We start from the raw sequence: 27,831 nt of genomic DNA, 5'->3' as shown, positions 1-27,831 counted from the left end.
GAACCTCAGTTGTCACAACTGATACCACTGCTCCAAGCTTTTTGAACTTTTGCAATAGTTAGTCACAGACAAACTATGCATCAAAACCCTTATTCCCTTGTATCTCACACTTGAACACTGGGAAGCCTGCCCTGAACAGCCTGGTAATATATCCTATTAATATAAAAAGACAAAGCTCACCTACCATGCAACATATACTGTACTGCCCAGCTCTGAAAGGACACTTCCTGGGGAGGGAACTGAGGTAAACTGATCTTTTGAATGAGATGAAGTTAGGAACTTCAGGTGGGTCTGAAAGACAAACTTGTCTCTAAAGAGCATAGCCTACTGCAGAGAGTGGGAGGGGGAGTCTAGGACAGCAGACTGAACCTTCCCCACCTTTCTGAAGGTGATAACCTCCACTCTGCCTTACACTTGTCATGGAAGAAGCAGACATCAATTCTTTAGAAGCCACAGGGAAGAGTTAAAGACATGGTGGGAAGCATAGCAGAAGGAAAAATCCCTTGCTTAGTTGTTCAAAAACCAGAACATTCCATCTGCAGGGATGACTCTGTTACGGTTATTGAATAATCTCAGCTGGAGATGGAGAGTCCCACTAACCAACCTAGGATGTCAGGGAAAGAACCATCATGCCCCGGGTGGCAAATCTAAGCCACCTGTCTTCTCCTTGTGAAGGCCCTCTCACTGTAAACCAGAAAAACCTCTCAATAGAGAGATTCTAGTCCCGAGAGCCACTGTGCGGAGAGAATTGAGATCTGTCATTTTTGTTCCAAGATCTGACCACATAAAATACAGTGGAGGGAACTATGATTTTTGTACACAATCAGAGCCCAGAACAAAAATCATGGAGAATGGCATTTTAGGGCTCTCCAGCAAATAACACAGGTGGTCCTGGAACCAGAAGTGACAGCTACAAGGATCAATGTTGCCAAATCCTGTCTCATCTTGGCCAGGAGAGTTTCCAGGAGACACATAGCAACCATGCATCCTGAAGACAAACCAGATCTGTATCACAGACATTAGCAATCCCTGCCAATATCTGAAACAGGATGACTTCAACATAATTTCAGTCCTGGAAGACGGCTCCACATGCAGCTCTCTATTTCTGTATTTCCTCTTTCATCAGGTGACAATGACATGGTTCCATCCACTATTTAACTCAAGACTTCAAGCAGGTAAACACTACAAAGATGTACTCAGTGTACTGGGTTGGTAAGATATACATACCACTTCAGTACTGAAGGAGCCTTTTTTGCCTCCTTCACCATTTGGCTTGTTGATATATCACTGTGCATTCATCATTGCCTGCATATGATGGTCATGACTGCACAGCTAGAAGGCTTGATGTAAGTCAATGCCCTCATCTCCATCACACTGATGTGCAGACTGTACTCCAGAGAAAACCACAAGCTCTCATCTGCCAGATGACTCAATGAGCTGCCCAGGTTGGGAAGGCAGGAAGTAATTTTTGTCTATGGACAATGGAGAACAAAGAAAAGGGATAAAAATGTTATTGGTGACCTGTTAGAACAAAGTGTCTTAGAATTTTTACAGGGGTCTATCCTGAAACTCGTTAGATGACAATCAGGAAAATACAGTCCAATGTAAAGTCTACATACATCACAGAAGACATAAATTCAGCCAGCCATTTTATTTAGGACAATCAGACAAACCCTCCTCTGAGTGGCAGGATGACAGCGGAGATGCCTCAGGATCTTCAGCAATGACTGCAATCAATCTGATAGAAGAGAGGTTCTGGCACAGGGGAAAGCCTGTATATTCCATATGAGCAATGGCCTTGTGTGATTCTTCCAAATTGCCTTGACTCTCTTAGGTTCACTGGGATTAAAACCAAGTTCTAAAAGATTCAGTGGTCTGCTTGGGAAAACGCCCTTCACATGTCACCTACCCAGACAGAGATGCATCATCACTCTCTGTTCTTCTCGTATAGTCAATGATCTGAACTAAGGTCGTCTTTAAGACCCTCACTATTGTAGAAAGATTACACAGCAGAACTCTATCCTGGAAGAAACAGAGCCTACAATGAGGCAGGGACACTTCCAGATCAAAAGCACGACAGAGGCATCAGGTCCATTTCACATAGCAGTGAGATCACTACGCCGGTGCTGTCTCCCAGACTGGCAATCCTGTCACTTCAGCAGGCAGACTGGCTCCTACCTGAAACCGTGTGTCAAACCAGTGCGGCAGTTCAATTTAAGGAGGAAGCAAAGCAGCTTGCACTTTTCTTTCAGAGTTTTTCTAGAGGGGAGGGGAAAAAGTAGGAAAAAAAAAAAGTAGAAAGTAGAAGAAAAAAGAAGAACAAAGTAGAAGAGAACATAAAGTGTCAGCTTACAAAAAAGATAGAAAACAAGTCTATTATGAAGAGGATTTTTTGCTATAAAAATCTTGATGATATTATCTAACTTAATGAAGACCTGTCAATATAGCTTATTTTAAAAAACCCACAAAGTCACTAACACGTGAAGTGTATAAATGAATAAACTGATTCTTTGCATTTTCCACAGAATCACAGAATCATTAAAGTTGGAAAAGACCTCTCAGATCATCCAGTCCAATTGTCAACTCATCACCACCATGCCCGCTAAACCATATCCCTTAGTTCTACACCTACATGCTTCTTGAACACCTCCAGGGATGGTGACTCCACCACTTCCCTGGGCAGCCTGTTCCAATGCTTGATAAGACTTTCAGTGAAGAAATTTTTCCTGATATCCAATCTAAACCTCCCCTGGTGCAAATTGAGGCCATTACCTCTCATACTATTGCTGCTTGCCTGGGAGAAGAGACTAACCCCCACCTCACGACACCCTCCTTTCAGGTAGTTGTAGACAGCAATAGGGTCTCACCTCAGCCTCCTCTTCTCCAGACTAAACAACCCCAGTTCTCTCAGCTGCTCCTCACAAGACTTTACCACCAGTTCCTTCACCAGCTTTGTTGCCTTTCTCTGGACACACTCCAGCACCTCAGTGTCCTTCTTGTAGTGAGGGGCCCAAAACTGAACGCAGCACTCGAGGAGCAGCCTCACCAGTGCTGAGTACAGGGAGACAATCACTACCTTAGTCCTGCTGGCCACACTGTTTCTGATACAAACCAGGATGCTGTTGGCCTTTCTTTGCCATTTTCCTCCACTGTATGTAGTACAAAACACATCTCCCATGGCCTCCTTTGCACTTTAATACCAACTACAAAATTCTGAAAGAAGCCATTGCAATGACAAACAATTAATGTTAAATATTTTATTTCTTATGATTTACAAAAAATGACATACAAAATTGACAGTCTTTCATACCAAAGTTAAATAAAATAAGATGAAGTGATTAAAAGTAATCAATTTTGTTAATTCCTTCACAGAAAACTATCATATGAACATTCAAAAGTATTTAAACTGTGACCCTGATATTCACATTCAAGGACAGAAATCATTAAATAGTATATAATTTTAATTAGCACAATAGTACAAATAAATAAAGCGGCACTATGCAAAAAATTCCATATAGTCCCTATCAATGAACAAAACTGCAATAAAAATCTGTTCGCCACAATGCTGCTTCAAGTTAAAAGTTCAAATATTGTCAAACAGCTGAATTGGATCCGCAGGTCACCAGGTGCAGAAGCTCTGCCAAACGATCACACAGGACCCAGGAAAAGGTTTGTTACAATGCAGAATACCTGAAAGCCTAAGCCCTCATGCAAGCACGAGCAAAGAATATTTAATAAACTTTCCTTTTCATAGGGCTAAGACCCAGAATTACTGAATACAGGTTTTTTGTGGTTTTTTTTTTTTCCTTTATGCATAATACAATGATATTTCCTGTATCTCTCCTGGAAAGAAGCTGGGGAAGCAAGCAGGGTTCCAGCAATATCCACAGATAGTGGCATCACAATTTATGCTCTTTATAAGACTACTAGAAAATAAGCTCACTGAAAGTTTGCCTTTATGTATAGAAATAAAGCATACCTCCTACTATTTGCAATTAGCAATTCAATTAAAGTTTGTTCCCCTTGTAAACGGATGTTGCTACTGAAGCTTATCTAACACTACCACAAATATTTGGTATGAACACAACATTAAAAAACAGATTAAGAAGCATAACTAGATTTTCTGGGGGTTTTTTTGTTTGTTTTTTAAACTTGGTTAGTAGTCGCTCTCAAAATCACATGTTCAAGTTTCCTGCAGCTCAAATTTGTATCTCCCCACTGAGAAGGGCAAAGATCTGCAAAAGCACGGTCATGAAGTATTTCCCTTACTTAGTATTTTCTAGCTTGAGAAGTAACTAAAACTTACTCTTTTTTTAGAGTGAATCTGAAACTGTTGTTCACTTCAGTCTTTACTCTTGTTCAAATAGCATCAGATGTTTCTTTCCTACACAAAAGGTCTCAATACAACTTCCAAATTTTCTTTAAATCTGGAAGAGACACAGCCTTGAGTACAAAAGTTCATCACCTGGAGTGCAAGAGGGACAGAACAACATCTTCTGCAACCTCAGTATTCTAGCTAACCTATCTGCTGGCATACACGATCTGCTTTTTGCTCCTTCATGTTGCTGTAGAAAGAAGATTCTTTCAGTCCTTAAGAACATGGCCCACAAAGTTCAGAAGGCTTACCTAAAGCCGGGATGAAAAGCATGATGTGGGAATGATGCAATGATCTAGGAATGAAGCATATGCTTATGAGTTTAATACAGTATTTTTAAATATTACTATTTTAAATGTTTTCTTTACATCTTGTACCTATAGTGCAGCAATTCTGTCCTTCCACATTATGGATACAAATTCCACTTACGATTTGAGAATAAAATAATAATTAGCAATTTCTATTTAACTTGTCTGTTTAAATACCTCCTTCTCTTTCATAAGTTCTTCCTGTCATGGAAAACACTGACTGAAGTGAAAGTGTTCACTTAAAACCATTTTATAAGCAATTATACCATATGCAATATATTTTCATCACTGAACAATGCATAAAATATTTCTGCACACAGAATTTACAAAAGCACTGAACATAGAAGTCTGAGCATCATCTCAGAATGCAAGGCAAAGAATGCATTTATAACCAAGCAGCACGGACACTAGCGGGTTTAGGTCTCTGTAATGCCCCACTGGCTGAATCAGACATGGGTTTTTTGTTCCTCTGGCTCACTGCACTTGGTACACCGGATGCTCTTGAAGTGCCTCCTGTTAACACACACACAGAAAAAACCCCAGTGAGAATGCTTATGCTCAGTACAACAGAAACCTTCATGCTGTATTAGTACTACAACACTCATTACTATAGTTTCCAGAAAAAAACAAATCACAGTAATTTGAACACAAACCCAAAATGTTATGAGTTATTTGTAAATGGTCAGGACAAATAATTCAAGTCTATGCCACAGTGTTATGGTTCTTTAATCCAACATGTATGGCTCTACGGGGACACATGAGCTGCTTCCAAGTATTACATATACAATTTCTAAGAGAAACAAGACTACTATCAGAAGGTTTACATTTTCTGAATGAGAATTTGAACCTTCTTTGGGGTTTTTGTGGTGGTTTCCCCCCTGCCTTCTCCTTTGAATAAAGGGTACTGGCGAAATGAGAAATATTTCTTTACAACAGGAATTTTTTTCCGACCTTCTCGGAAAAGATGATTAACAAGGTAATTTATTAGAAATTTAGGATGGGAAGTAAACAGTTCATATGTTCATCGCACTTTTGGTATGATTAAGAAAAAAAAATCACTTTAATGATCTCTCTGTGATAAATGATCAATCTAAGGAAGGCAGAGAAAGGGATTTATTTTCTATTCTTAGCAGTATGTACTTCTCAATTCTGAACTATAAAAAGAAACAGATGCAAAGAAATGCAAGAACCTGCAACTTCAATGTACTTACGTGAAGGACTAAGCTGGCTGAAAGCAGATTTTCCTCTTCTTACAGAAGGTGAAGAACTTAGATAACTCATCTGTCGCTGATAGTCCATCAATTGTTCGGAACGCCTCATACCAGCTGTTGGTTTCACTGCTTCCAGTCTTTTCAGGAAAGCCTTAGTATCAACGAAAAGTATCAAGAAAGAGAAAGAATGAACAAGAAGCTACAAAACCAACATTCACAAACTGATTTTTAACTGAACTGCAAAAGACCCCCAAGTTTTTAGTGTTGCATAACATGAACTCCTCCACTGGTGACCAGCATAGGCTATTCTGCTCACATTCAATTCTTCCTTAGTGTTACAGGACGACACAAATAGTTACTATCTCTTATATACCATCAGTTCTGTGTTGAGTACATCTTTAGTAGCCCATAGATTGCTGTACTTCATGATAACTTGAAACACATCTGTTTGGCGATAGTCAAGGTGGTGAGAAGATGGGCTGCACTCCTCTAATCCTACCTTTGGTTACCACTCTCTTCTAAATTTCCAGAAGGATGAGAAGTTGTTTTGGTTTGGTTTGGTTTTTTTAAATCTTTGCTTTGCAAGCACACTTAGACCATTTCATATTGCCTTATAGGATACCCAGAGAGAATTACTGACCTGAATTCTGTGAAAGCAGTGTCAAAAAGAAAGCACAAACATCCACAGGACACTAGGTTTTTTATCCATAATGTAATTTTAAGATATTCTAGTTTAAATTATTGTTATAGACATCATTTCCTCTTGTTCAAATTACCCCTGGTAATCATGCAGCAAGCATTAAATTAGAACAGCTACTTACATAGTATATGTAAGATACAGAGAATTTCCCATTCTGCATAACTACTTCTACTTGAAACAGGATTTATTGGTTTAAGAAATTTCCATAATCTAAAAAAAAAGAACCTGATGGCAGGACAAATTTGAAAGTATCCGGCTCCATACAACTTCCAATTAACAACTCCACATTTTTAATATATTTTGACTCCAGTGCCTGCTTTGCATAGATCTATACATTCCCTCCACTAACTAATTTCAATTCATTTGATGGGGCCTACAAGCATTTGGCAATGACACAATCATTGCTGATCAGGGTTACGACATGCATCCTATTAATGACAGGCAACGCAAGCTGCAATTATGCAAGTCTCCCAAGTACTAAAAATACCTCTGTTAATAAGGATGTATTGTCTAGATGAGTACTGATATGGCAGAAGTCAAGAATCTGTCTGTATAGCCGTTAAATCGCACTTTGTATGTAACTATCATTCTTCCCCACTCCCAATCAGCCACCAATTTATTTATTTATTAAAGAAGAATAAATAAATTACAGAAAGTGACTTAGGAAATAGTATAGTATTCACAGGATGTCAGTAGTCATTGTCTAGCTGTAATAGGAATCTACAAACTCCAGGTAGCTTATGCACGGGCACTGGAAACCTGCACAGAGTGCATGAGAGAGAAAGGACAAGCGATTTTGGCTCAGACACAGGATGTCACAAGCGCCTGCATCAAGTGCCAGTCAGTTCATCGTCAAGTGGAAATACCTAAGTAAGCAAAAGTCAAAGGAAGGACTTCAGCTAGAAATAGCTCTTCACTAAAACCAGTTGCAGAACACGAAATGGTAGACTTGTCTCTGAATGTTACATCCAACATTCTACTCACAATTTCATCCACATACTTTTAGACTTGCAGAGATCACTTTTTTTACCTTCAATATTAAAAACAGAAGCTCTCAATATGTTCAGTTCAATCACAAATTGATCAGGCAAATTCCCTGAGCTACAAAATGAGCAGATAAAGATTCTATGCCCAAGTGCTGTAAGAAAAGCTCCTCAAGAGAATGAGAGAGGAGCACCTGTGGTTCCCTTGCCCTCTGCTGCAAACTGTACCAAGGGCATGTTAACTTACATGCCGTTTGCGGTCATGAATTTTGCAGTCTGGAGAACAGCCTGCTGCATACAGAAACAAACTCATCCCCACACTGAAATGGCAGTCCTGACCTACTAAATCTGTACCCCAGAAATAACCCGATTCTTATGTTTTTATTACCAGCCCTGCAATCTTGACTTACTTAACTGACAAACTCCCTTGCACAATGGTACAAGTACCTTGAAAAAAAAATGTTCTTTTCCAATTATACATATAAATCTACTAATTCTCTCATTATGTTCTCCTTCTGAGAAATGGACAGAACACTGCCACTTTCCCTGTTCTTTTGAAGTGCTAAATTTCTGGAGCCTTAATCCCACACCACTAAAGTAAACAGAAATCTCATAATTGATCTTAATGATCAAAAAAAATCACATAACATAAAATAATCCAGGTGCTTAGAACCAAAGATATGTTCCCAACCAGATTTAAGGAATAATAAAAAATGAGTAACAGACACTAATGTCAAGAATCTCATCAGTTGCTCTAAATTGCATTGTAGCTCCTCAGACCTCTTGATTCAAGCTCAATAATACATATATAATACCATTGATTATCTCCCAGCTTGGCAAAAGACTTCTCAGGCTTCTATTCTCTCATCTTCTTTTATTTTAATACTGAGTTTACAATAAAAGTAGAACAATTATACATATTAAAACAAAACAAATTTAAAAAATCACAGAAGATGTTCCTGCATGATCACCTTCTAGGAATAGGTGATCTTTACAAATCTAGACATCTGGACATAGATTTTGATCTATAAAGACTCTAAAATACATATTGTCAATGACAGAAGGAAATGTCAGATTGCCAACAACTGGAGAACAAATGAACCCGACACTGTATCAGAAGATGCTGCTATACAGTGGGCCAAGATAAATGCTGCTAATTCAATTTTGGGCATATCAGGAAAGCACTACAGCTAATTCTAATGTTCTTTGTCAGAAAAAGGAAAGACAAAAACCAATAATCAGTACACACTTTTCTGCAGCTATGTTTAAAAATAAGGGAAAAACCCACTGAAAATGCAGCACTCCTAAATTGGGTTCAGAGAGAAGGTAAAACGTGGGGTTTTTTCTTGTTTTACTTCACTTTTTAAATGCATGAAGGCTTCAGTTACACCTCCTTTGAATCCTAACCAGCTGACTAGTCTGCCTTAACAGCTGTTCAAATTTATTTATATTATGCCTCCTCTAATGTCACTGATGTTAGTGACCACACTGTCCCTTTGCAGAGTCCAGGTGGGGGAAGGGGGCAGTAGATATCAGTGCATTCAAGGATAGCTTTCTGTTCTTATCAATACAAGTATTTGTAATTTTCTTCAATTGCCAGTTGCATTAATTAACTCTAACCTGATAAGCTGAAAATGTCAAAAACCACAAAAAAAAATGTTCTTAAACCTACAGAGCAGTCTTTTTAACTGAACAGCCATCAAGTTTATGTATGGCTGGCATCAACATAAAGAAAGTAGGCCGAGTATTAAAAAAAAAAAATCTCACTAAATTGAGCAGCGTGCAAAATAACCAAAACTTTCCTTGAACCTGCCAATTAGCCAGTCTTTATTATAACTACCACAGCAGTGTTCAGGAATCTTGAGTCTGAGTCAGGAATCAACAAACCACAAAAATAACTGACCACAAAGAACCTATAGCCTAAATACTATGATCACAGAATTGCACCATATTTGCACTGTACTGCAGTATATTTTAGCCTGGTACACCTGTGTGCCAATCCCACATCCTGATGGCTTCCCCTGATAAGAGAGCCATGGAAACATTTTTGGTTTTGGTTGGGTTTTTTTAAAATTATTTTTGTTTGTGGTTGGGGTTTTTTGGGGTTTTTTTTTTTTTTTTTTTGCATTGCACTTTGTAATCTCAGGAACTACCAACATTTTGTCCTTAGTCTTGGCATACAATGGCTTTGAACCCAGTAAGTGAAAATATCTCATAAAGCCCTGTGTGCTTGAGTTTCTGAAGAGTCACCAACCCAACATGAACATGTCTGAGCTCCTAAGAAGACCCAGAAGACTAGATTCTCTTTTACAACTGTATTGGCTACAGCTTTCTTCTCCAGACTGAGACCAGTAAGGCTGAACAACCTTGGTATGCTTTCTACAACCACATAAGTATACAGTGTCCAAGGTCTGATGCTCTCAGACTCAGGGGTTGGTCCTTGGGATGGGACAAAGGGAAGGCAGAGAAAAAGCAATGTGTAATACATTGAGGGAGGAAAGTATGAGGTGCCCAGGCACAGCTCTGATGGACCAGTGCCCTCCCCGCCCCGTTTCTTTCCATGCATAGAATCACAGAATGGTTTGGGTTGGAAGGGAGAAGTTATCTCCCTGCTTGTGTCATGACATGGGTGCCAGGGCAGGTGCAGTGCAGCACGGGATTCAAGGCTGTGGCTCAAGATGGTATATTGTTTGTATGTCATGGCAGCCATTTAGGGGGATGGCCAGAGACACTATCCCTCCCTCGCCCTTTTCTCCTCACCCAATTGCCACAGCCCACCTGTACCACTAAATCAAGTGGAGACAAACGAACATTCACATTTATAGCAGTACAGTACTTGCATTTCTAAAGGAGGTTCAGGTTTTCCAGCAAGACAAAGGCAGCCCAGACTGCAAGAGAAGGGAATCAGTTTGGCTGAAGGATCTTCATGCTGGTAGAGGCCACGATGACTACAGAAGGTGATGGGGAAAAGCATTCATGACATCTGCAGCAGAGAAAACTTGAGAAGCCAAGTAGGTGAAAAGATAAAGATAGTCCTTGCAGAGAGAGACAGGAAGTTTGGGGGTTTGTTGTTGGTTTGTTTGTTTTTTAATTTTGCAGGGAGGTGACTATACTGGAACTGGGATCAGTGTTGGATCTGCTGGGGCTTAGGGTACATTTTGAGGGACTATGAGGTGGGGGAATAAACGACATGGAGTGCTATGTGAGTGCAGTAAGTCATAACAGCATGGGGTAAGAATAACACACAGGGATGTGTGGAAAGACCAAATATCTACAAAAAAGGAGAACACCCTCACCCCCCTTGATCTACAGTTTGAGAACTGCTATCCCAGACTTGTTGAGATCTTCCAGTGAACTTCCAGTATGAACTCAAAAGGTCACTTGCTCCCAAGGAACCTCGCTGAACAGAGCGGCTTAGCTCACTATGGTCATCTAACACCTAAATCCTAGTCAGAATTAATAAAAACAATTAAAAAAACCCAACAAAAACCGACACACAGATACAAATTTATTCTACATTTAGATGAAGTGACTGAAGAATGGTGTAGTGCCTGCAAATCTGTATTTCACCATCCCCAAATACTTACCTATATATACCAGTAGAGATTTTTGCACAACAGAATAATTCACTAAAAGTTTAAATGGTGTGTAGTGTCTAGTCTATGAAGCTGAGTATTTTATTTATACTGGCAGAAATAATGACTAATATGTCAATACAGATAGACACACATATATGCAGACATGGGAAAAAAGTAGCACATCAGTTAGACTTATGTCCCTTTTCACTGGGGTTGGGAATATCTTCAAACACAAGAGTAGAATGTTTTTTGAATCAGCAGCATCCTCTATCGGCAAGAGAGGCATTCTAGTCCCGCTAACTCAGATAAGCAATTAAAAGCAGGTTCCACTTATGAAAGCACAGACTCAAAAGCAGCAAGTATAAAATTCTGACATTAATTTTAACAGTGATCTATTTTGTTGTGTCTTTTCCATAAATTGCTAATCGTGGCTTTGTAACCACTGTTCTTAGGAGCAATGCACCTTTCTATTCCATCACAGCTCTTTCTAGCAGTCTGTGGGAGCAGCATATGTTCCCTGTACCTCCTTGCACCCTTTCACAAAACTAGAGAGCTCTAAACCACTTAGATTCATCTCTAGTTTTCTAATATTTGAATTACTTTCCTTGCATCACCTCTGATGCCAAATGCCTGCACCAGAAATCAAGCTGTCTTTCTGATAACATTCAATATGGGCATTACTCCAAGAATGTTCTATCAGAATAAGTAAAAGTTTTCCCTAGACAAGGTGTTAACCTCAGGACAAGAAATTATAAAAGCTGTAATCCAACAGGAAAACAAATAAAAATCTCTCCATCAAATTTCTTTGACTCTCTGCACAGACTACTGATGTAGATTTCTATTCTTGAATTATTTACAAAATCCTGCAACCTTCTCCAACAAACATTTCACAAATGTGTATCAAGCAGGATATCCTGCATAAAGTACCTCAGGCCTGCTGACCAGAAGAAAACATGTTCACAAATAACATACTTTCAGCTATATAAAGCAAAAATGTCTCATCAATGCGCAGGGTAGGGCAGCTCTTTCATTTACCGTCTCTAGCACTAGACCCAGGAGGTTTCACTTGTAATCCCAAAAGTTAGTGCTGGAAAAATCAGTTTTACAGCGGTGATGCTCTAGGTGTGCATATACTTCAAACAGAATAAAAAAGTAAGCAGAATTGCTCAGAAATTATATCAACGTCAAACAAAACGTAAGAGCTGTACTGATGAATCACTCTTCCAAAAAGAAGAGCAGAATATATCATCCTGAGTTTGGGGAAACAAATAAACTAAATGTTTTCATAGTCTAAAACAGCATGATGTCCTTACATAAATTCTAAGGAATGATTCTGCTGTCAAACATGTCCACTCAGGTTGCTGATGACAGCAACTAAAGCATAAATGAATAAGTAAATGAAGGATATTATTTCTCAAATTACAAGCAAGCACCATTAATCTCCAACACATACTAAAAGCCAGCAACGTGTGAAATGACTGTATGTGTTTAGGTTTGCTGAATTTTTGATCCAAAAGTTGCAAAGGCAAGACATTCTTGGACAAAATATTGCAATATATCAAAAGAGAAAAGGTTTGTGGCTTTGAGTAAACAGAAGTGTATTGTAAAATATCAGAGACATTAATACAACAGTAATCATCTATTGTTATGTAGTACAGCATATTACAATTAGATCACACATGCGTGTGACACAGCACTTCCTCCCCACAGCCTAAGAATGCACTCATATTATCAAGGTTTATGTGGAAAAGCAGGTTCTGCTTCAAACATTTTAAATAAACAAAAAACCAACTCCTCCCACAACACATGAAGAACCTAAAACCAACCTAAAAAAACCAAAATCTAAAAACATTTCTTCCACAGACAATGAGAAGTATCACACATGTACAAAAAGTATTCTTTCAGTGCATGAAATATAACGTTCTTTTGGTCAACTGTACTCTAGTAGAGCCAGGGAGAAAGTTTCCTACTTTGAAAAGTTTTAACAATCTACATGTCTGAAAGCTAGGAGAACTAAAACCTAATAGATTTCCCTGAATAGGTCAATTAGACTTTCCCCATGTTGAATCTTTATCTCCATCTATGTAAAAGGAAATCTACATTTACACAGAAGAAAAAAGTTATTAAATTACTTCCACTATAAATTCTCCAAATATTTTAACTATATTTTATCTCCTTTTCAAACACACTAATCAACCAGGAGATACAAAAATGTCATTATATGTATTACAACTCAATCACTAAAAACATCTTATTCAAAACAGTATTATTTTTATTTCACAAGTCTGCAAATATCCTTACAAATGAGCTTGAATTTCTGTTTTCCACTAAAATTATTGTGATTGCCATTACATTCAAATACTGTGACAAGCAAAAACTGAAAACAAAGCCACAAATGTTGAAAAAGAGGGATAGCTATAAAATGAGTCAAAAAACAAAACTAGCATTCACATTGTATCCTCTGTATTTCAAATATAATGGGTTTGATGCTATCAGACCAACTGCTTTATTTTTCACAAGCCTGTTCTTGAGAGAGCAGCAATCATGAAACAGGATGAACAGACTGCTATTCCAAAGTTATGTGTTAACTATAACGGTTGTTCCTCTTAAACAGAATGATACTAAAGTAGAGCAAATTAATATAAAGTAAAATCTATTTTCATCTGGAAAAAGCATTATTTTTCTCCCAAAAAAACCATACAAACAGTAACACAAACAGCACAGTAAAGACTTACTGCAGTAAAGCTCCAAGTGCTGCCTTACCAGTTTTGTAGAGTAGGCAGCAGTAGTTCATCTGAAAACAAACAGTCCTTCTCAATTTACTGATCCAAATCAGTTCTCAGAACTCACCAGGTTTTCCCTTTCAATTCTTTGCTGCTCCTTTTGCCTGTTGAGGGCAGTGTGGTACAGTTTAGGAGGTGGTAAAGCTGGTTTCTTCGCTGTGGTACTTCTTCTTGGCTTTTCAGACTGTCTGGACAGTTCTTTTAGCAACCTTTGGTTTTCCCGATCAATCTGTCTTACTTCTTCATTTGTGAAAGAATAATTTTTCCTTGTTCCTTTGGATGGCTGATCGATGGTTAGTTTTTGTTCTTTTTTCTCTAACTGCAAGAAAGCTTTAAAATGGCAAAAATACTCAGATTAAAAAAACCAAACCAAATACAAATCTTGCATTCTATTATTAGGATTTATTTACCGACCCGAAAAACCAAGGTATATTTCACCTCCCCTCCATCTAAATTCCAGGTTTATGCATTTCAGATTTTTTCAGGGATGCTCAGTTGTCCTCAGCACATTGATTTTACACAAGTTTCATCTCAAAAAAAAAAATCAAGTCTTTTTGGCCTTAGTTAAAATCTGTCTGCTTCCTTTTCACTAGGAATCCACCCCCATTTATGACTGGTAACCCAAAGGAATTTAACAGATGCAGTGAACAATTGAGCAAGACAAGAGAATTAGTAACATGCACACACTGTGTAAGCAGTTGTGTAGAACATACCTGTGATTTAGAAATCAGAATATAAATCAGCGTTATGTGCACAGTCACTTCTGCATGATCAGTATTCCTGATCCCTGCTTTGACTCTGATCATCCCTTATCTCTACCTCCACCAGTACTCTTGCCCAACTTCTACAATGACACATCATGCTCAGACTTCTATCCTCAAATATTTTTACTGCAGTTACTATGGTACCAGCAATCAGCATAGGCAATTTTATATATACGGGGCTACCGTTATACAGCACTAAAGCAACACTGAACACAGTCATCACAGTAGTATAATTTGTGGCACTAATATAAGCATCAGAGATGTTTTCCAAGCAACAGAAAACACAGTTTCAGGAAGCCACGACTAGAAATAACTTACAGAACTAAGAATTAAACCATAAATAAGTATTTAGATGCTTGCACATGGAAAGAGATCAAACTTTGCTCCAAAGATATCCAAAATATCTGTCTCAGCTGAGAGGCAGAACAGAAATGATGTTTCACATAGAAAACGGACGCTGGAGAAGCATGACTGAGAAACACAAAATGCATTTCCTGAAGTGATCTTGTTGATCCTTTGCTCCTCAAGCAATCCTACATCATGTTGGTGCAGAAATTGCAACGGGAAAGACGAAAATGAAATTTAATGGATGGAGACAAATGAGTGAGCATACATAACAAAATAAAAATTACTGGAGCCTTGCAGTTTAAAACAGTAAAAACCCAACAAATTAAACCAGGATATGAGGCTTCAAGACAAAAGAACAAAGAATGGACACTTAAAAATACACAGCAAGACAGACTTGCATAAGTGCAAGATAAGATAATAACTGGAAAACTTCACTCCCAGCCAGAGCCAGCTATGTTGATGATAGTTCCACTGGAGCTTTGCTATTGACCTATTTCTATGCCTTTGCTTTCTAAACCTCTGCAGTAGATCTTCTGGCAACTGTTTTAAGAGCTTTGCTGTTTGCATTATGTATGGTACAGGAATGACGGTACCATGTTACAGCAAATCGATTTTTCGGCGCTGAGACACAGACAAGGAAGCCTTACTCAAGCCATTCCCCACATTCCTCCAATATCACAGTGCTTCCAGAGGATACCTCTCACTCTTACCCCCACACACACAAAACAAGCATCCAAAGCAGAAGCTTTGAGAAAAGCAGAAATAAAAAAACAGGCATGCAGTAATATTTCCTCAGCAGACACTTCCACATCAGCATTTTTTTAGCAAGAGATGTCTGAGGCAGCCTTTAATAGCTTACAAACCTCAAAGAATGATGAGTGCGTTCTTGCTTCAAAACAAAGTGAAATATTTCTTGCAGTATCTCAACTGAGTTTATTCCAGAACTGATGCAAGCAAATATTGCTTCTGTCTTTGAGAAATTTATAAACAGTATCCAGAACTCAAAATCCAAACCGTTAATGAATTTCAAAATCCCTCTGGAAATTAGTAAGCTTGTACCATCAGCACACTAGCCAGTATAGGCAAGAACTGCCCCTGGGCAGCTCTAACTGTAAAGCTGTTCACATTAGTAAATATTTTTTTTTAATTTGCCAAGAGAAGATGCAAATCACCTCAAAACTAAGACACAATGAAAACCAGCGCAGGTCAAGTGTACCAACCAACAGGTTAATAAAGTATAAATGTCTTTAAAAGCACCTTTACAATTTAGTAAATTATTCTCAAAGGAAAACTAGTACAGCCCTCAACACTATTTGAGGAGACAAACTTGTCCTGAAACTTATCTGGATACACCTATAAAGGACAAAAAGAAACACACAGAAAATAACTAGAGCCACACAATTCACACTGTAACATCAAGCTGCAGCGTACTTCTCAGTAAAAAATAATTAAATATATCCTCATGGGAACATGCAAAACCAGCAATAAAGAACATAATTGCAAGAAAGTAATTTCAACAACCATCTGAAATATATATTTATTATATATCATGTTAGATAATTGATAATTGTATTATTATGAAGCTATGAAAGACAATTTCATCTTTTGCCTTACATGCATAGCATCTCACAGGTTAAACAAGACTGCAAGTCATAGGCAAGAGTGGAAATCAGGTTGTGGTAAAGAACAGTTCCACTGAAGTCTTAACCCAGCTTTGTGGCACCGATGCTATTGGTAATGCAGTCTCTCACAGGGGACATTTAAGCTTCAGAATAAATAACTGTCACAGTAAATTCCAAACAGCTCTTTTCTTTCTGTGAAAGGTGTGAACTAGTCAAATTCCATTTAAGGCAACAGCATTCACAATAAGGACATTTTTAATTAGAAATACAGGTTTCATGTCTTCACTGGTACGTGATTGTTTTAATTCCCTAGAAGGTGGCTGGCTAGACTTTGGTGTAGAGTGTACACTCTTATGATGCAACTATGAACTATACCCAGTAAACACAGATTTAAAATGCTTCAAGATAAATAAGCATCAAGGTAACTACTTATCTTTTGACTTGCTCATTTTTCTGGAAAATCCCTGTCAGCTGTGATGAAAAAAAGAAAACAAACCAAAACAACCAAAACAAAGCGATGACATGGAACAAACACCTTTCCCTTTCCCCTCAATGCTGGTCAGTAAATGCTTTTAGAAATACTGATTTAAGAAGCCCTGCAGTGACTGCTATACACGGGGCTCAACAAGCACTGTGTCACTTTGTCACTTACATCTCCTAGGGGGCAGTGGTACGCCACTCCTGCAGCATTAAACACCACCGGTATTTTACCAGAAGCTCCCAGGCAGTCAGGGTGAATATGTACCTATGTACATTTCCATGCGTTGCTCTACTGGATACTACCGCTGATACGTGTGAGTGAAGCATGACAGAACTTTACTGACTAACTTTAATCTCACCTTCCAGCTTCTTCAGTCACATCCCCCCAATGCAGAGACTTTTATTTTCCATTTACCTCTTCTTTCTTTATCCTTTCCTTAGCCTCTCATACGTCTTCTTCCTTCTAATATATTTTCCTTCTACAGCATCTCATCCACACCATTTATCACCTCACCACAGACAGAATAGCCTTTCCCACTTGCTGCAGGCAGGAAAGAGAGACTCTGCCCACTTTCTTCAGTATGCTGTGCATTCTTAGCCTCATTATTACTTATTATTTATACTTACTTAGTGTAGGAACTGACTTTACTACTGCCAACAGCTTTCTGACAACTCCTGAGGTTAAGGGCTTGCTAACAGTGATAATACCAAATTTATCAAAACTCAAAGAAACATATTAAGGAATTGTTAAGACCACCATTAAAGTTCTGCTGTGAAGTTATTCACTGAAGCCTGAGTCAAAAACCAGTAACTAATCTCTTGATACACTGATGAATTACAGAACACTAATGAATTTTACACCAAAGTTCATATGCAATACAACATGTGCAGCACGTTTTCTTCAAGGGGTGGGGTGAAAAGATGAATCAAAAAGTCTCTAGTTCCTCACCAATTTCAGTTCCTCAACTGATCTTTATACAGTTAGCCTTCTGCATGACCTAGACGATGAATCACATTTGACATTTCACAAGTAGCTCATTGCAGCAAGGCACTTGATCAGATAACACATTAAAAGCAGTTGTTTTGTTGTTCTTCAAACTGCTAAGTTAATAAATTAGAATTGTGTTTTACTTAGTTCAGATCTATCTTAAGGAAGAATTCAACATGCAAACACCACTTCAAAACAAACTGTAACTGACTGAAGCTTATCCATAGGTAACCTTTTCTAAATCACAGCAAATGCATCATTGATCTCCTTAGAAACTACACGACAGGAGAGTTTAAAAGTTTAGTAGAAAAAAGACAAGCAAGAGAATGCATACTGTGTCACTTACTGAAAGAGGATCACTAATACTGCAAGGTTAAGTGCTTGTTTCTAACAGAACAAGCAGAAGACAGAGGACAGCCATGAAATCACTGCTCTTTAAACGATGGTCAAATAAACCACAGTAGCACTCTAACGAAGGAGGGAGCAAAACGTTCTACAGGTCTTCCTGAAGTGGGAGCAACGCTATTTCCACTGTCCAGAACGAGGCTTCTGATCCTAGAACTTCCAGTCAGCAGTAATAGCTCCACTACTTCCAAAGTTGCCTGGCTAAACATCTGTCCAACCTGTACCCTGCAAAACACCACTTATACAGCATCATATTCCTATTCTTTGCTCACTTACTATGACAGAAAATTATTTAATCCACAGCAGGTATGCACGTCCAATAAGCACTGAATGCGCTTCAACATTCACCAGCAACAACATTGCTTTCATGGCAAAGGCAGGAGGTGTCTAAGCGAGGGCAGCACAAGCCTACAAAACCAGAGACAACTCACCATCAATAAACAAAAAAGAATCGAGATCCCATGTAAGAGGTAAATGCATTTTTTCTAAATGCTATTAAATATTTAAGGTACAGTTAGTGTTATATAAATAAAAAACCTGAGTTTCAAAGATACTTCAATAATTTATTCAACGATGCACCCATACTGCTCTTTAATCACAATGCATAAGCATTGAATGGTTTATCTTACTATTTTTACGGTGGTCAATGATATGTTGAGGCAACACTACAGTTTAAGGTTATGATTCAAGGATCTGAAGAGTTTATAAGTCTTCGAACAATTAAATACCTGTAGCTTCACATTCTATCAGTGAGTAATAAGTAATTTAACTAAATCCCTACTTACCATTTCATTGTCAGCCAGGTCATAAATCAATAATTTGGGTGAGGGGGCTAAACAAGCAGCAGTATTTGCATAAAGACTTGACAGTGTGCAGTTCTACTTCTCATTTACTGGTGAGCAGTAAAAAGAAAATTCCCTGGTATTCATAGGACTTCTATGAAAGCTGGTTTCCATGGAGAGACACCTGAATTTCTTTTAAGCAATAAAACAAGCTGTTTATTGCTTTCAATTTGTAAGCATTGAAATGACCTTGCAGAGTGAGAAAGGCCAAACCTTATATAAAATACAAATGATAATTAGCAAGTCAAATGCATTAGGACAGGATGATACAGCTGTCCTAATGGCATTAAGGCTAAAATTAAAAATCATGCATGTTTCAGTGTATCTGCTGCAATCCCAGGAGAGGAAAAGGCATTAAATCGCTTCAGTGCTTGCACTTTTGAATTTGCCTGGTGTTTTGCTTTATGCTGCTCCACTACTACATCTGTAACACATTTGAAAAATACAAAAGGATTAAACCACAGTTCTTCATTCAATGTCTAATAGTTTAAATCTAAAACTATTTCCTGGTAGTATCTCTAAACTGTATCTCTTCATTATTTCATATCACAGATCTCTTCAAAAAGGATTTTGGAGAACTATTTGATAGTTTTTTTAAGAAAAGGAGAGTGTGCTTTTCCAGTATAAATTTTCCTCCCGAAAAATTTATGCATAAATAGGGCTGCTAGTTATTTCTTGGTATCAAAAGACAACGGATACCTTACAGGTGCAAAAATTTTTTTTCACCCAAATTACATATTTTCTTATGGATGCTGGGAAAGTCTGGATCTCTTTACAATCTTAAAGATTTTAAAGCTGTTTTCAAACTCTGTAACATAAGAATAAGTTGATAATTGCTCTTCAACCTCAATGTGAGTTACTGGACTTGTGAAAACGATGCATATGTCTACCCACACACAGTTAGTTCAAACTATGAACAAAAACTAAACAAAACTCAGTGAAAAATATTTATATGTTTAGTTCAGCTGTGGAGTTTGGGTGTTTATGTATATATTTAAGAGTCTAATTTAAATTTAGATATTGTTTAACAGTTATTCTACAAATAGATTAGTTCAGCATGAATAAGCACACAGATAACACATCCCTAAGAGGGGAAATTTAAGTTATAAAAAAAACCTATTTCCTGAGTGACAAATTAGAGAAAAAAAAAGTTAAAGCAATTGCTACATGTTCAGTTGAGGCTGCTATTGAGTTTTCTACAATAGCTGTTGTTCAGAAACAGAGTTTTTACTTTCATAATAATTATATTTATATCACAGTGTTTTCACCAAGTGAGCTCTGACTATTTTATAATAGCAAATTTAAGGCACAGAAGAGGCAAAAAGATTTATCAGAGGGCATATAGGTCAGTGACAGCTTCAAGGATAGAATTCAGATCTTCAGTCTGTGGCCCATTGTCCTACTTACCCCATCACACCACCTTCTCAGGTTAATAATAGCTAATACCATGGATTTACAGATTAATTCTCACAGACACCTGTAAAATAAGCAGGTATCAATCCCCTTTTAGAGAGAAGAAAACACAAAGTGCTAAATTCTTTAGCACTCTATATACCTTGTGCAATCCCATTACTACTGTATTGATACCCAACATAAATTCAGATAAAGAAACACACAGCATTTTTAGCGTACAACTCTGTATTCTGAGCTACATAAATCAAGAGATTTGTCTAAAGACAGGGAGCAAGGCTGTAGTATAATGGGGATGGAAATGCATGACTGCTTAATTCACACTCATGCTTAACCCATCTCTTTATCTGCATAACCTCAACTCCTTAAAATTACATGGGACACTGGATCAAGACATAGGATGAAGCAAAATAGCCTCAGAAAAATTTCCCATTTTTTATTTCCAACTTTCTAACATGGAGCTTTAGGAAAGCACTTCCAAAATATATTTTTTACAATCTACTTCTTTGCACTGGCATATTTAATTATCTTCTTGTGTTCAGATTACTCTAGAGTACAGCAGAGAAGGAGGTAACTCTGACATTTATTATAATGGGTTTTGAATATTGCTCTTAGTTATTATTTTAATTTTCTGAAAGATCTTTAAGGTTTATAGCAAAGTAGAAATAGCATTGGCTCACAAAAGAATTACACACAAAAATCTATATAACATCATGAAACAATTGAAGAATTGTATTTCTACCTGAAAATTTTCTTCCATGTAGGTGGTTAAAAAAAAAAAAAAAAAAGGAAAAAAAAAAGAAGGACATAAAGAATGAGAGGTCTGTAAAATATAAACCCTACTAGCCTCGAGTAACTGAAATTGTGAGTACTTATGTTCTTGGTCACACTGAGAAGATATTTAAATTCCTAAGTAGAGTGGCTGTCTGACTCCACAGTGCTACAATAGTTCTTACACACCATAGTGACAACAGCTACATGACATCATTCTTAGCATTGTAATTAAATGATGTAAGCTTCCTAAACATTGACTTATATGTCTGTAAAAATGAGATGACTGAAGTGTCATATATTTAGCATTTATATACATTTTAAATAAGCATGTCACCCAAACAGCAAGTGGTTTTCATGAACAGAAGTAAAAACCACTACCAAGAACAATTAAATAATTTAGCAGGTCACAGCTACCAAAACAGATAAACCCAATGAATTTATGTACAATGCAGGGACAATTAATAAGTAATCACTAAGTCGAGTAACTTGAATAAAATGGTTCAGGTGGACCTCGATTTTAACGTGACCCAGGCTGGTTTTAGTACTCCAGGCTTTGCAGCCACAGGGCTTTGGTATGAGTGAGTGGGGCAGGCTCAGCCCCTCAGGGGGGTGGGTGCTGCAGAGAGGTGCTCCCTCCACCTCAAGTCCAAGCCACTCTGAACTGAGCATCAGATGCTGCCACGGGACTGATCTGGAAACAGAGATCGAGCCACAAAGTTCCAAGTTCATTGTTCACCTTGCACCACCTCCTCTTTCACTATGGCCTGCAGTTTCTAGCAATACTGTTCCCACTGCAAACTGCAGTGTGAAACAGTGCAAGTGTGCACCCCAAACCTTAACGTCGTAGCTTCGGAGCTATACCTGGGCTCAGCAATTTCATCACTGCCTGTGTTTCCTATGTTTATCTGTCTTCTTTCATCCTGCATCTGCTCTCAAGAGTGCTCTACCATTCACATGCCCTTCCTTCACCAGCAGACACACAGAGCTATGCCAGCACAGCCATACAACCTGCAGATTTTGAAAACTGCACATTTTATTGTAGTTCTTCCTTCCCTTTGAAACAGGGCTCGACTCCTGTCTAATCGATGCCAACGTAAGGGCTACATTCGTATGCTTTGTGTGTCTCTAGCAACATGCAGAACCTGACCCTGCTTCTCTCCAGCCTTCAAGCACAATCTTCACTTTGCCCCCAGCTACTGTTACGAAGTAGATTTCTGCCATTTTGACTAAAACTAGTTCAGTTATTTTCCATAGGCTGAATGGAGGCTGCACAGCAAGTTGCAGTACCTGGTAATGCTCACTTAAATAACAGCATACATAAAAAGTCAATTTTCAGATGTAGCAACCAATTGTTATCCCATATCTTTATCAATCTCTTGTTCAAAGTTCTGGTCACTAAACAGTATTTCTAAAACCAGCAATAAAGCTGCACAGCAATACTCACCTCAAAAGCATTCAAAGCACAACATACAGCACAAAGACTATGAGATTTCCAACTAAAATTATATTATATGCGAGATTTTAAATTATTTAGAATAGCATAACTTAAAATTTGGCTTCTATCAAGAACAAGCATAGCTTTAGTAAATGTAAGGGCATGATGATTTTTTTTAAAATCTAAATAGGAGTTTTTTTAAATGCTTATAAAAATGAATAATTTGCCATATGAGTATAAATATGTATCAAGGGCATACAATATAGAGGAAAAATTATTTCAGCTCCTTTTTAATTTAATTGCAACATTTTTTCTAAATGCTTCAAATGAATTCTATTTTAAGATACACAAACTACCTCACTGCTTAATAACCAGATTCTTGTTCTAGTCCAAAACTAGTTCTTTGAACAGCATGCACTTGTAACAGATTTCTTCCCTTTCTTTGTTTTTGTGATTCTTTTTAAAACAAGATTCTAGTCTTCCCAAATGTTCACATTACCAATGCATAGAACTGTACAAAATTAATCCCTGCATGCCCCCTAGAAACAACACAATAACAGATCACACTGAAATTCTGCAAGTATCTGGGGACCTTGGGAAATAAAAGTCACGTAACTGCTGTAAATGCTTAGGCCCAGCTATGTTACAAGCATATTTGACAAAAAAATTAAACTAAATGCTTCATCAGCATAGATTACTGGAAGAATATTAAAATTTAAAACAAAGTCTGAGACACTGTGATGATCATTCAAATTCTCTTTCATGCACTCAGGTCTGGGCTTATACTCTTCTCACTTGTAATGCTCATGCCCATACAGTTCTGATGAACTTTTAAGGGAGACTAGGAGAGGAATCATTTGCACTTTTTTTTTTTCCTAATGAGTACAGAAAAACCAGGAAGCAATAAGATTAGCTCCTATTTTCCCAGACTACTTACTTTCCACCATTAATAATCCTGCCCCATTTAAACTTCAAAATACCCAAAGTAATTAAGCTATGTTATGCTTGCCAATTTAGAGAGGCACTTGGGAGTAATATGCATGTTAATCAGGAACATTAGCTGCCAGAATATATGAATTCTACTTCTCATTACTCTATCTTTATTACTGTCATTTTAGAATTGTTTTTCAGTTTGGGGAAAAAACTACCCCCCACCCCCAAACAGAAATTCCTCCCTGAGAATACTTATGCTGAGCTACAACACTCATTTGTTTTACGGATGAGATGAATCCTTCCATAATCACCAGTTATTAAATGGCTTCTTGCTATCAGGGAACAAACAAAGATGTAGGACATCATAATTTCAATTGCCTAGCAACAACTCTTCTAACATCATATTTTCACAAGTGGTTGGAGCCTTTTCTAGTACGACAGAATTGCTGGAGCACAAGGACTGTCAGCGATGAGAATCAGCTCTGCCCTTCTCGATGGCTATCTCTGCTTTTCTTACCATCAGAGGAATTTCCATACAAGTAAAATCCTCATTTCTACTCATAAGAAAGTCAAATGATTCATACATGGTATTCTGAGTCCTTACTCACTAGAGGCTCAGTCTGGTAACGTGCAAAATGAAGAAAAGATGACACACACAGTTTTAGTCATGCCAGATCTACCACAATACAGCAAACTTGGGTTAAAATGTACCAGACTTACACTGTAAGAGACTTTCCTCACCCAAGATCAGCAGGTTTCTTGAGCCAATCCTCTTTTATTCTATAGACTGTAATACTGAAAACTCCGGGCCATGAAAACAAGCACAAAAGCACTGTGTAGACCTTAAAATACACACGAGATCATCCAGTGCATTCTCACCCCATACAATGAAGGTTTGCAATTAGCGCAGTGAAAGAGACACCAAGTTCTCTCTCTTAGGCTACATTATTTAGACTTATTAAATCTATTGGCAACAAGCAACCACTCAAGTTTTAGTAAAGATTATCTGTTATTTTTCTCTTTAAAATACCTTTACTAGATTTTATGGCATTTTAGAAGGCAGACACTTCGTTCAGAAAAAGAATTTCAAGTAATTCTGTTTCATTATCAAAAAGGTACCAGAAGTTTAAATATATTAATACTATTTATCATGCAATGTAGTTTTGGACTGTCTTTCAATTTTGAAGGCTGATAACCCAGAATTTTATCAGAAAGGTTGGTGTTTTCATTTAGATAGTAAAATGTGGCATAGTCCAGTAAACCCTGATTTCTCAAAACGCATCTTCACAGTTTTATTATTCAGTTTGTTAATAAATCAAATCTTATTTACAGATTCACTCTGTCTGTGTATCTTACTTTAGATATATGCATACCAACACACACTCATACACATGCTGCTTCTTTCCACTTAAGAATCAGTACTATTTACACACATAAGAATTCAAAGAAAGAGATCAACACAGCCTAATCACAACCAGTTCTAATAACACGTGGCGCATTAAAACCTCTTCTGTTATAACTCGGTTGTTCTCAACAATGTACAGATATCATATGTTGTAAAAAGAAAATTTAAAATTCACCTTTCAAAAGCTGATTCAGGTCCATGGCATCATGTAAGACTTTTCGACCATATCTGTGCTCAAACTCGGAATCTAATGAAAAAAACAGAGATATAAGATTGGATTTCCCAGCCCCATCAGTTTTACAAATTTTGTGTTGTGCTTATATTCTCCAAAATTACCATATAATTCTTGATTCACATTTTCCTGTCTTTTTATTTTTAGTTTCTTATCATTTGATGCTGCAAGTTCAAAAGACTGGATAGGACTGATGTCTGGAGTTGACAGGGGTGTTACATCAGTCACTGTGTCTTCAGACTCCTCCAAATAATCACCAAGCTTTGGTTTTCCTTCTGCTAATTTCATTGCTGACTTGAATTTTTGTTTTGGAGACAGAAAAGCATTCTTACAGGCATTCCTCTTTGAGGAGGAATAAGATGAATCTGATAAACAGCTATCGGAATCTGTATCAGAACAATCTGTATCTGAGCTTGAGGATGAAGATGAGGAGGATGAGGAGGAGGAAGAAGAGGAGGAGGAGCTGATACTAGTATATTTTTTGCTGGCCTTTTTTATGTTGTTTGACTGCTTAGCTGACTTTGGTCTAACCTTCTGTTTTTTGCCATCATCACTACTATCTTCTTCGTCAGTGTAATAATCGTCTTCACCTTCTTTAACTATTTTGGGGATTCCAGCAGGAACAGTCTCCTGTGTTCCCCTACTGGCTGCAGATGTCACTCCAGAGGTACCTGCATTCTCTGCAACTGGAGAAAGCAACAAAGATGAAGCATCTCCAGGATGATCTGTGCTATTTTCTAGGGACTGATCCTTCTGCAAATCTTTCTGCTTTTCTTCACTTTCCTCCTCACAACACTTTGCATCCTTTGAATTAGAAACTAAATCAGGGTCTGCATGAGCTGCCTTTGTACTTCCTTTCCCTATACATTCACCATTTTCTTCAGCTCTCGTTTTCTCTTCTTCAAATTCACTGTCAAAGAAAGCATGATCTACTTCACCATCTGATGCATCTTCAAACTGGTCCATACTGAAATATGAAGAGCCACCTGCAACCATCAGAAAATGTTCCAAAGGTTAGCATAAAACCAGATCCAAGTACACTTTAAGTATAACAGTTTTGTTCTTTACTCTTTTAGCTCTAGTAATTTATAATTGTGCAATTAATTATGTTATGTTGCTAGGGACAACTCCATAGTGAGTTCTATGAAGAAATTTAGTGCCACCTCATTGTACACAGCTCAAGTTAGACAGAAAAGTTTTACTTTAAACCAACAAAACCCATCACAATTTCAAAACTTTCACTCCTAAGGAAATTAGTCAAACACTGTTAGCAACTAAGAGTCTCAACTACAAGCAATTTAAGTGTCTTCTTTTGTGCCTTTAAGCTAGAGCCACTAATGAGCTATCATTAGTTTGGGTTTTACATTAAGAACCTTATTTGCTTGTGGTGGTCATCATCTTGGCTGACAGCCATTCAAACTGCTGAATTTCAGCACTTAGAATAGGAGCAATTTCAATTTACATCAGAAGATCCATGGCTCTATAGGTTAAATTCTAATAGACGTAGGGTATGCCAGTGTTAATGTTTTAGTTTGGATCAGGAGCCTGCTTTTCTTGACAGTCCCCACTAACTCATAAGGCACAGTACAGTGAACAAACTCGATTCTTTGAGAAGAAACTAACATTTAAAGTGTGCTCTACACACCAAACTAGTGCACTTAAACCAGCAGACACCATTCAGTCCATGGGACCAGATCATGGCTAGCCCAAATACATATACTGTGGATATCAGGTTGTCAGCACTAACCATTATGATCTACAGATCTGCTCCTATTGCATCATACCTCTTGCAGAAATATATGGTGTTAGAGCCTATATATGTGGCAGGCAGAATATGAAAGTTCCCACTCATTAGTAGGATATACCCAGTCAAAATAAAAAAACCCAAACACCCCACAACCAAACAAAATTAGCCAGTATCAAAGACGACTGTTCCCATCTAGTCAGCAGGACCTTTCTCCTACTATTTACAACAAACTTTATATAAATTGTGTAAGCTGCAATCAATAAATATCAAACATTCCTTAGAGCCAAGGAAACAAAAAAACAGACAGTGGAAGAAACTATACAAAGCAGAAGAACCAGAATATTTTACAAGATGGACAGTCTCTCTTAAACAACATATAGTTTGTAGCCATGGCAAACAAACGTGAAAAAGGAATTCCTCAATCTGCTTTGAAACGGCAAGATTATCCCAAGAAAGCTTGTAGCTAAAATTACCTCAAGATACGGAATATTTAAAGGTCTATGTCACT

General features: G+C 37.7%; 1 protein-coding gene across 1 annotated transcript; it reads right to left on the bottom strand.

Annotated features, from left to right (window-relative positions):
• Window positions 1-5,068: 5,068 nt before the first annotated feature.
• Window positions 5,069-26,561, bottom strand: CFAP97 (cilia and flagella associated protein 97). Its single transcript, XM_010165044.2, has 5 exons — window positions 25,681-26,561; window positions 25,520-25,591; window positions 14,006-14,268; window positions 5,895-6,045; window positions 5,069-5,196 (listed from the first exon to the last, which is right to left on the bottom strand). The coding sequence occupies exons 1-5, from the start codon at window positions 26,540-26,542 to the stop codon at window positions 5,069-5,071; spliced, it is 1,476 nt and encodes a 491-aa protein (XP_010163346.1). The 5' UTR covers window positions 26,543-26,561.
• Between the last annotated feature and the right edge of the window lie 1,270 nt (window positions 26,562-27,831).

This window comes from Antrostomus carolinensis, unplaced genomic scaffold (genome assembly GCF_000700745.2).
Source record: "Antrostomus carolinensis isolate BGI_N321 unplaced genomic scaffold, ASM70074v2 scaffold20390, whole genome shotgun sequence".
NCBI lineage: Eukaryota > Metazoa > Chordata > Aves > Caprimulgiformes > Caprimulgidae > Antrostomus > Antrostomus carolinensis.
This window is presented reverse-complemented; position numbering and strand designations above follow the sequence as displayed.

Bases quoted from the DNA above. Each gene is read 5' to 3' on its own strand.
- CFAP97 (XM_010165044.2), bottom strand. From the start codon at position 26,542: ATGGACCAGTTTGAAGATGCATCAGATGGTGAAGTAGATCATGCTTTC. The intron at 25,592-25,680 runs GTAATTTTGGAG...TTTTTTCATTAG, and splicing joins TGTGAATCAAGAATTATATG to ATTCCGAGTTTGAGCACAGA. The intron at 5,197-5,894 runs GTAAGTACATTG...GTGTGTTAACAG, and splicing joins CAGCCAGCTTAGTCCTTCAC to GAGGCACTTCAAGAGCATCC.